The 11,018-nt window shown below is 38.0% G+C and overlaps 1 protein-coding gene across 2 annotated transcripts in view; it reads left to right on the forward strand.

Annotated features, from left to right (window-relative positions):
• Positions 1 to 6,367, forward strand: part of DCLK3 (doublecortin like kinase 3) — a 38,018-nt gene extending 31,651 nt beyond the window's left edge. The window contains exon 5 of one of the 2 annotated variants that reach the window (XM_069809694.1): positions 883 to 6,367. In XM_069809694.1, the coding sequence (XP_069665795.1) occupies positions 883 to 1,076 (194 nt within the window). In that variant the 3' untranslated portion in view covers positions 1,077 to 6,367. Of the gene's footprint in view, positions 1 to 879 lie in introns of both variants that reach the window. The other variant, XM_069809685.1, reaches the window with a different exon arrangement.
• The last annotated feature ends 4,651 nt before the right edge of the window (positions 6,368 to 11,018 follow it).

Genomic DNA, 11,018 nt, shown 5'->3' on the forward strand with positions numbered 1-11,018 from the left:
AAGATTCAGCATGTATAGCAGATCTGAGAAGTGACAGACTTCTTTCTGGAGTGGGAAGAATGCCCTTTTGTTCAGGGCAGTGAGCTCAATGAGCTTGGGGGTGTCTTACAGGCCTCTTTTGTGTGATTCTGTGTTTGCTTTAAATCTGAATTTAGTCCTCTGGTAGTATCAATGGCTGTGAATCTGAATAGTAGGTCTGATTGATTTAATTGATTGCTCCCATTCTGAGGCAAGAGCAAGGTTTTCTTCACCTTGCTTTTATGAATTGTCTCTGTAGAAAAAGGTATCAAAATAATCTCCAGGTTTATGTTAGATTGTAAACTTGTATGCAAAAATCCTAAAAGCTGAGAATGAAATCCTTGCTCTGCAGAACGCAGTGTGGATTTTTCTATTGAGATCAATGGGGTCTGCATGTAGTAGTTTTTTCCTTCTTATAGGCTAGTACAGTGTCTTTTGTGTACTCTTCAAAATCGGAAACCGGAAAACCCCTCTCTTCCTATACAATCTTTTTAAAGAAAATGCTCAACAGCATTCTACGACTTTTATGCTCCTTGAGGGATGAGATACCCAATGTGAACTCCTGTGAATCTGAACACCTAGCCTGATGCCTTCAGCATGCTTTCAAGATTAAATTCCCTTCACCTTCTCCTCTCTTTCTGAAGGGGAGAATGATATCAGTAAAAGATATGCTGGAGATTTAACGTCTTCTGTCACTAGTTCTAAATTCAGTTGTTAGAGTATCTCCTGGGGATAGTCACAAAAGTCATTATGGTAAAATTAATAAGACAGAATAAAAAAGACTTTTTGTATAGGTGTAACTGTCAGCTTCATTACGTCACTGTTCTTCTCCCCTCCCTCCTTTTCTTTCTTTCATAATAGCAGCAAAAGACCTCATAACCAGGCTGTTGATAGTGGATCCCCAGAAACGCTACACAGCACGACAAGTGCTTCAGCACCCTTGGATCAGAACAGCTGGAAAAACTAACAGCAGAAATTTGCAGAGAGAAGTGACAATAAACATCGAGCGTCATTTCCGGTCCCAGCGCCGGAAGGAAGTTGTGGATGAGGACACGTGAAATGTCTTTAAGCTCTTTTAGTTTTCTTTTTATTGATTAACAAATTATTTATGTTTTCTTTTCTAAATTAATTGGGCCTTTAGTGTATAGTTGTTGCTGGCCATTGCTATGCTTTTTTTTTTTTTTGATTCTGAGATTCTGAAGGACAGAGATCAAATTTGCATCTACTTCCCTCTGATGTTACTTGAGTCTCTCTGTTGACAGCAGTGGGGACTAGATATTTCCTGGAGGGTATCTATTATTTTTTTTTTAATACTGATTTGGGCTTTTACATTATGTATCTCTTTTAGATGACAAATATTTGCTTCTGTGGCTGACACTACCGATGACTGTGAAATGTTTTCTTTTGTCTCTCTTTGTATGATAACTTCCAGGAGTTTTGTGTTTATAATGTTTTCAAAATAGCTGTCTGCATACACATCCTGCACTAATTCTCTAAACTGTCTTTTCACCAACTCTTGCTAGCAATAGAGAAGGTGAAGGAATTTAAAAAAAAGTAATTATATTCTTTAGCTGTAGGATATGTTAAATAAGCAGCAAGATACTATTTATTAAGTTGTGAGGGAAGAAAAATCTTTATAGACTAAATCGGATATTTTATGATATCTCACTTGGCAACATCTTTCATTGGATATTCTCATGGACAGAGCAATAGACTGTACAATGTTTCTGTGAAAACTATGGTAGTGCTGTCTAGTATGGTAGTTTTGTTTATGAGAAGAAGTAGGAAGATAACATGGCTGATACCTTTTCAAGACTGTAATAACAGCTTTCAAAGTGCTTTTTCTTCCTACTCTGGGAAGTAGGAAGTCAAGCAATTCTAAGGGAACTTTGGTTCTTTTCCCAAAGGTGTATTTATGGAATGATAACCCAAGTGTTTTTTCATACTTATTTTTTTCTTAGGAGACATCCTCATGCATCTGTGGCTCTTCTGTGCTGATGGAGAAGAGAAAGCTGGGAATCTGCTTTTGTGACTTAAGTTAACCCTTACCTTCATGGTTCCCCTTTCATCAATACACTTCAGAGCTGAATTGCTTTTATACACTTTTTCAGTGTAGTTTAGCAATTGTTTGGTTGTTTGGTTTTGATTTTTTTTTTTTTTTTTTTCCCCCCTGTTGCCTTCTCTGGGGACTCTTTCTCTTTGCTTCCATGAGAATGGGCAATGCAATGAAATTACATTAAAATTCAACTTGGGGAAAAACATCAACTTGTTGGCTATGGAAAAGTCTCCCAGGGGAAGTGTCAGATTCTTCATTGCATATGTTTTTTCTAATTTGATTGGATGCATTTTTAAAGAAATCCTGGGGGGGGGAAATACAGTCCTGAGAAGGGCCATGACCTAGAACAGCTTTTGAATCTCAGAATTTTTGGATAACTAATCAAATCCAAAAAGCACTTGAGTTGTCTGTTTTATAATGCTTTGTCCACAAGTTCCATGCACTAGCAAATAATATCAATGTTAAAATATCAGTGGTATTAGCATTGAATTCATAGCTTGTAGAAATGAATGAGGGTATTTTACAGTTGCAGAGCTGCTGCTCTGCCTATGTATTTCATAATGAGAAAAGTCAGAAACATTTCAGAATCAGTAGAACATTTTCATAACTATACGAACCAGAATGTTATTTTTGGTGAGTGCTAATATTTTGTGTGAACTTTCTGAATTACCAAAATGCGTGGGCTACTGTCATCATGTTTCTGTTTCAACTTGTGACTGTTTTGCTGCAAAAATGATGGATGAAAGTAGAGACAACTTGGCTCTTAAAGAAGAATTGCACTTTCAATTGAACTGGCTTATTTTTAATTCATGTTGGAATAAGACTTGTTGTGGAGTTCAAGAATTTGTGAAACAAACCAGTCAAATCTTTACTGTATGCCCAAGCAGTATCTATATGATATGTCATACCTCTCCTTTAGAGGCCCTGAGTCAGGAAGACTTTCCCTTTTTCCTGAAAACAAGAATGGATTTAAGTGCTTTCCTGAGTTAAGGCTATGTGTAACCTAATATTCTAAAAGCATTGCGTGGTCTTTGAGTACTAGTAATAACTTCTCCTCTGTTAATTTAAGTCTATTTTGGATAGGAAACTGAGGAAAAATAGCTTCTGACTTGCAATATAATATTTTGTAATTATCTTATTTTTAATATAGTCATTTAGGAATAAAGTTTGAAGTGACAAAAAGAATATTTTATCAGCAGTGAATCTGAACAGTTTGGAGATTGTTATGAGTTGCCTTTTTCACCTTTAAGAACCTGTCTACAGCCTCATTCATAGTGCAGAAGATAGAGAATTTGCTTATAATGAATATATAAGTATTTTTTCAAAGATTTTGTTTTTCTCTCACATTCTCTGGGTCCCAGACAGACTAAATATGGACTGTGCTGTGTACTGTCACCACATTGCATCTGTAAGTACAGACCATGCTGTGGCAGTGCTGAGGGACTGGTTTGTTGGTGTTGCTAATAGACATTTGGCATTAGGCCCTCCTTCTTCAAGTTGGAGGCTGAAAAAGCTTCCAGGTTCTTCTCAGGGTTTTTGCCTTTTTCTTTTTCTCCTACTTAGATATTCCTTTTCTTCCATTGCTTGCAGAGTTCTTGCTCTACCTCTGCGCTGTTCTAAGGAGTCTAGGTCCCCAGTCATTATGGTTTAAGTTGCTTGAAGCAGTGAGAACACATACAATTTTGGAGAGCTCAGCTTCAAGCATTGCTTGCTGATGTTGAAAGTTTGTAAGATTAGAGAGGACTCACATGAAAAAAAGGTGAATATCCCTTATTGGTCTCAAAGATCTCCAGTGTCCCCTCATCTCCTACTGCCTTTTCTCAAGCTTTTCTCTTCCCACTGTATGACATTCCAACACAGACCTGATCTTTACGCTCTGTAAGATAGTTTCTGATACATGAACAAAATTCACACTCTAGGGATGAGAATTCTTGCTGTTCTTACTTCCTTTCCTGAGATTTTTCTAAAGATTACTGTCTCCTTGGGTTCTACAGTCATCTTCCCCTTACGCTTGCATTTTTTGATTGGTTCTGTTGTCTACAGGAAGTCTGAGGAAGCTCAAAGCTGGGGAAGATTAAAGTCTCACAGAGACCAAGTTCTTGCTGATTCCTTAGGAAGAAGAAATATCCCTCCTTGCCCTTCATTAAATCTTTGTGATTTAGAGTCTCATATGGCCTTATACTCCACTGAAAGTAAAACAAGTTAGTGTCCCTAGCTCCTTAGGTACTAACAATGAAGAAAGTCAGAATATACCACCCAGAAAAACAAACAAACCCCCAAAAGCTAATTCATATTGCAGACCTCAATAGAAAAGATCCACTTACAGAGGATTTGCTAAGTCTAAGGCAACAGAAGGGAAGAACCTGTTTGTTTCCTGCAAGCTTTTGCAAATCAGCTGAGTAGGAATCCTTTCATGCCTCTTAAGTGTTGGTTGATTTCCTATCTCACAACCAGAGATCCTGACTGAGCTCTAGTTATTCCAGGTTTATTTCATACCTGGTGTTGACATTCCAAAATTTTTCTCAATTTAGAAACCAGAGACCTTGACTCTCTGTCATCTTTACCCATAGGCTTGGCTAGTCTCTAGTTGGTTGCAGTTTTTAAGCACACTCATATTTTCATGCCCTAACTGTAAGACTTCTCAGACTTTTGAGGCACCAAGATCCAAACATATAGAATTGGGTCATCAGTATTTCATTTCCTAGTGACACACATGCCTCATAGAGTTGCTTTATTATTATTATTATTATTATTATTATTATTATTATTTTTATTACTGGGTCAGCACTTTAAAGCATAGTCAAAACTTTCAACTACAGTAGTGACAAAGATGGTCACTGCAGGATAGCTGGGGTCTACATGAGGATGTGCTACCCCCAGAGATCAGCCAAAAAGTCCTATGAAGCATTTTGAGCATCCCTGAAAGGCAGTGTTACTAGCTTTGTGCATCATAAACTTTCCTTGGCTGTGTTAGGAATTTCTGAACATTAAGTCCAGGCTTTTAGTGACTGCCTGTGGACTGACAAATGACGTAGTAGCTCCCTCCAGTGGTAGACTTTCCGCTGTCTAAAGATAAAGTGGTCCCTGGATGTCCCCCTCCATTTGTCCACCAAGGTCAACTTCTTCACTTTCATGTATGCTATTACATTTCGTTGATCGTAGACCTCACCTACCTATTTTATATTACCAGTCATCTACCTACTGTCATCTACCTCTCTTCTCTTGGATGACTCCCATTACTGAAAGACGGCGAAATCTTCACAAATTAATATGTTTTTCTTCAGGAAATTCTGGCCTTAGAAATGGGAAATAGGAATGGAGCCACTGCAGGAAATGAGCAAAAATTTTTGAAAGTATTTAGGCATCTGAAAGTGTGCAAGAGATACTAGCGTTTCACACTGCATAGTGCATAACTGCCTTAAAACGAACAATGGGAATTTGGTCCTTGCTGGTATTGTTAGTCACCTAATATCTAAAAATGTGTCCCCAAGAGGCTTGTGATTGAAACTTGGCAGTACAGCAGAGACTCTGTTTCCTCTGAGACACAGACACTTTAACTTCTTTTATTCAGGGATCCTTCTTCTTCATCTAAGATTGTTTAGCTACTCTGTGGAATGGCTGAACTCAAACCCCATTAAATCTGCCATCTCTATTCTGACTGGCATTATAGGTGGGCATTCCATATCTCTGTTACTGCAATTTTTTTGACTGTAGGGTGAAAGAGGGATAGTGGGATGTTACCCTCTGAGCTTGGGCCTTTTTGTGTTATGGTCCTATTGTGAAAGTGAAATTTCCAGAGCTGACTGCTTGCTGTTCTGCAAATATCCAGATTTAGGGTGGTATTCAGTCTGCTTGAGAGTATACTAAATTTGCTGTGCTTATGAACTGATCTTCCCAAAGACAAGTGAGTTATTAGTCTGAAGTCTTTCTCCTACCATTTCTTCTGTCGCCTAGAGTTCTCTTTAAATTAAGCAACATATGGAAAATGTTTGTTATGTTTCTAGTCATGCATTTTTCTGTCCTCTCTGAGTCTACCAGTACAAATCTTTACTGTTGACATTCTTGCTCCTGAAGGGAATATGGGCACTTTAACTGGGCTGACAGTGTATATTGGCTCTGTTTGTTCTACAATATGATTTATTTGCAACTAGGCTGAAGATATCATTTTCTAAATTAAAATGTTATAGACTTCAGCAGAAAAGTGGTTGTTCCTCCCCACCCCAATAAAGGCAAAGTATTTAGTGGATGTTATACTTCAATATTTTTTCCAATAAATTGGGAAACAATTGCATAGCCAAGTATTTTGAGATTTTTTTTTTTCTTTTCTTCTGATAATTCATCTATTTGGGAAATGCTTGTTTTGAAAGGTTTGCAGTTTCAATAAGTATTGCGTGTACTTTCATTTACACTTAGAAGGACCCATTCTAGTGCTGCAGTCCTTTGAATACTTACAGATGTGTTTTTCTTTGCTGCTGCATGTCATCCCATCAAAACCAATACAATTCTTTGCAAAACTGGAACTGAGATTCATTCTAACACCATTTTTGTCCCTGTTCTGCATTAATCACATCTGCTATGATGTTAGAGCAATCATGACAAGCAGAGCTAGCTTCATTGAAGCTTAATGCACACAGAACTGAATTCTCCCATCATTAATTCTTATTCTGTAAAATTCAAGTTTGTTTAGAAAAAGATTTGCATTATTTGTGGAAACAGGCATCCTAGTTGAAAGAATTGATTGCAAAAGTGGCTTTTTCAAAGAACACAGTTTCTTAGTAGCTTGTGTATATTTTCATTTTGTTATTAAAAAAAGGTATTTTCCTGCAGGCCTGCAATATCAGCTGAAGCAGTAGAAATAAAAAAATGTTTTCTGGATGTCAGCATGTGTGATAAAGTGGCTACCAGTGAGAATTAGTACAGGCTCTCATTTATTACATATTGGTACTTAAAGAGGCGGCAACCTCCTCACTACTCTTAGAATAACTGTAGACTGTTAGAAATGACTGAGTTATGATAATCACACAAATGTTTTTGCACTGTGTTTACATGGTATGTATAGGCCGCTAATTAAATCTGATTTAATGATTTGCTGTTAGGAGTAGGATTCAGCTGTGTTTCATGTGTCACTAGTAGTTAAAGTCAGAGTCCAGCAATATTTTTTAAAAAACTGGGCCATTAAAGTTGTCACTGCTACATGCGATTTCTTTGGAAAAGAAGAGATGACCCCTTGTATCATCCAATTTGCTGATTAATTCTGTTGCCTTGAGTTACAAACAGATGATGTATTCCTGCAGAATTTTATCTTTTGAACTTAGAGCTGTTTTGATAATGTAGCAATTGGAAAACCAAAAAAGTAAAGCTAATAACCTTAAACTGTCTCTGGAAATATATTTTGTTTTCTGAATTCAGAAAATGAAATGAAGAGCTGGAACCATCTAAAGATTTAGAGAAATGCAGGATTATTCCTGTAGTAAGTGTTTCAGCAATTCAAGCAATAAGAATATTTGACCTAGCAAGAACACTGAGCCATGCAGTACATTGTTAGAGATAAGTAGGTGCTACAACAGTCAACTTCCAAAAGTGTCTGAAATTGCTATATTGCATAGGGAGTGCAGGACTGAGTAAGGGGTGCTCCTTCTAATCACTGGGAAAATGTGATGCATCATAAACAAAAGGTTATTCCTGCATCGTCGTTGCTGTGTTAGTTGGTAAGGCTTTCTCGATTTCAGTGACAACCATTTTATTGTAAGAAGGCATAATTTCTCATGAAGAATTTCAGTGTAAAACATTTTAGATAATGTTTACTTGTCAAGGATTTCAGCAATGAAGACAAGTTTTCTAGAAAATGGAAGTGTATGATCGTTAACTGCTATGGTAAGTTGTCAAGCAAACCTTATTGCTGGATTTTCAAAAAGAATGCAATTTTGTGATCCAAAGCAATTGCAACTACCCAGCTTGCAATATTGACAGTTTTAATGACATTGTAATGCTTCAGCATATAAACTTATTATTTGACAGGCTCAGAAGAAACCTATGTGCTTAGTGTAAGGATGGAACTAAATGGGTCTGGCTGAGATGGAGTTAATTCTCCCCATAGCAGCCCCCCTCACAGTGCTGTGCTCTGCATTGGTAGCTAGAAAGGTGTGGGTAACACACCAGTGTTTTGGCTACTGCTGAGCAGTGCTGGCACAGCATCAAGGCTGTCTCTCCAACAGTTTTGCCCCCCTCAATGGCAGGCTGGGGGTGGGCAAGTCTTGGGAGGGGACACAGCCAGGACAGCTGACCTAAACTAACCAAACAGATATTCCATACCATGTGACGTCAGCTCAGCTATAAAAGCTAAGTAAAGGGAGACAGAAGGGGGGCATTTTTGTCTTCCAGAGCAACCACTACGCGTACTGAAGCCCTGCTTCCCAGGAAGTGGCTAGACATCGCCTGCTGATGGGAAGTAGAGAATAACATCATTTGTTTTGCTTTGCTTTCATGCGTGACCTTTGCTTTCACTTTATTAAACTGTCCTTATCTTGACCCACAAGCCTTTTGTTATATTTTCTCCTCCCATCCAGCTGAGGAAGGGGAGTGATAGAGCGGCTTTGGTGGGCACCTGGCACCCAGCCAGGGTCAACCCACCGCAATTGAATACATTTTATGCATTTCAGCTTGGCTGGAAACATACTGGCCAAAATAATAGTCACGTGGTGACTGATAGGTGAAAGAGGTATTATCAACCAGTATTTCAAATGGAAGTTGTGTCCTTAAAAATGCGAGTATGTTGGCTATTTGGCTAAAGGTCAGCACGTGTCCTGATAGGGTATTATTTCTGTGTACCTTAAACAAAGAGAGACAGACACCATGTAAAATAGCCCCTCACCATTTGAAAGAAAAAAAAATACAAAAGAAAAAAGTGGGGGAAAAAACCAAGAGGACGAAAAGCTGAAGAAAAACTTAACTGTTTCCAAAATGCTGTGGACAAATCTAACAAAGCTGTATGAGTGAAATTAAAAAAGAAAAAAGTCTTTTCCCTTGCCAGGGTGTAACATTCCTGTGATGGTTCCCCAGTTATTTCTGTGCTAGCTTTATCCCACCTGGATTGTAATTCCCTAGCAATGGGACAGGAGGAGAATCCCTTAAAAGAAATAAAAGCAGAACTGCTCCATCATGTAAATAACTCTGAGCAATTATTCAGCCACACCAGAATTTTATGGAAGTTTCTTTTTAAAAGCTTTCATAACTCACACAGTTAATGTTGAAGGGATAAGCAGTCAGAGCTGGATGCTCGAATGTAACAGTAATAAACCTCTCCTGACAGATGAAGCCTCACATAAATTAATGGCAAATAACTGGTAAGGTTGTAAAATTAGTGTCTTCTAAAACCTGTGTTTATGTACACAGTTCACCTGGGGAAAGGTTGCAGGAAATATGAGGGAAACTTGAACAAAGATATGCAGGTAAGACCCTTGATGACCAGGAAAATGAATCGGTTCTCTAATTGCCAAAACAGACCACTGAATGTGAAGGTCACTGAAAATGATCCTGTATTTCTTTTATGATGAAATATTTATTTATTTTAAGCTTTGAAGTGGGATCTTAAAAGCCACCAACAAGGGGTTTAGGCTATCACTTTTTGTGAAATAATGGTATGATTTAGGCTTTTGCAGTAATTAGCTTTGAAAATCTTACCCTCCATTTAAAATATTTTCTGCTGGTTGTTAATCCAGTTTTTAAGGAAAACAAACAGATTTCTGTGACATTAAACGAAGCTCCTATGTACTTGCCATCAGCAAAGATTCCTTCATGAACATCTTCCAAAATGTATATTTTGAAATTAAAAGATCTGCTGGTGTTTCTGAGGGTGTTCCTGTGTGTTTCAATGGATTTGAGCTGGTGTACACTGATGGCGACTTTTGCCCCTTAGTTGCACATAACTATTGCTTGAAGCTTTTCAGGTTAGGGGCTTCCATGGGGGGTGCACGTGTATTTTCACGATGTAACTGCTGTGTTCTGTGCTGGCTCTTCTGTAGCATTAGTTCTTGGAGCTATCTGCCAGTGTTACTACTTTTCCATGTAGCAGGAAAAAGAATACATTATTCAAAACCTGCTATCAAAAATAGTGTCATCAGATCTTTGTTTTAATGAATTGGTGATGGACTGCTATGAATTGTACCAACAACTAAACAGCCTTTGCCAGGAGGATACTTTGGATGAACTCTTGGACAGATCCTGTACGAGGGATTCTGGGAAGAGAGCAGACAAAGAATTCAGCAGCTTCATTCAGGTAAGGTAAATCAAGGAACCCGGATTTGCTGTTGTTCAATTTGTTTTCAGTATCAAATGGACTGAGAGTAAGGGTGAGGATGGGACAGCCTTGTTTTTTAAGTGGAAGCCTTCTTACTGGCAGGCTACAATGGTTTGGATTCCGGGGAATTTTTTTTTTTACCAGTCCAAACTGTATTTTGTGAGTCCCAGACTAGAAGCTTTTCAGTTCATATATGCATACACATTTGCAATTTTGAATAGGACAGTTCTGTGTTGGCTGAAAAAAGCATGCTTTATTTTCATTGGTGTATTAGCTATTATACTTTGATATTTTACTGGTTTTCAGGTGCAGTCCTTTTAGGTGAAAAATACAACTTACAAAACAGGATCTGTATTTAACCCCATATAACCACAGATATTTAGGTTTTCAAGGTGACGCTTTATTTTTAGATTTGCTTCTTTGGAAAGAGATCCTTTGCATCGCTGAGGTGTGTGGATGTTTTTTGTTAACATGAAGCTTTCCTACTTCTGTGTTAGCTAGTAATAATAACAGTGATCCTTCTGGGGATCCTCAGAGGCCTTAATGAACTTTAGCTCTTTATTTATCAGGCATTAGTGCCTTGACACCTCTGTGAATGGCTTTACAATAGGCCTTCTATAAAAGCACAGCAACCTGAATTCCTTCCTG

Source organism: Haliaeetus albicilla, chromosome 2, assembly GCF_947461875.1.
Source record: "Haliaeetus albicilla chromosome 2, bHalAlb1.1, whole genome shotgun sequence".
Lineage (NCBI taxonomy): Eukaryota > Metazoa > Chordata > Aves > Accipitriformes > Accipitridae > Haliaeetus > Haliaeetus albicilla.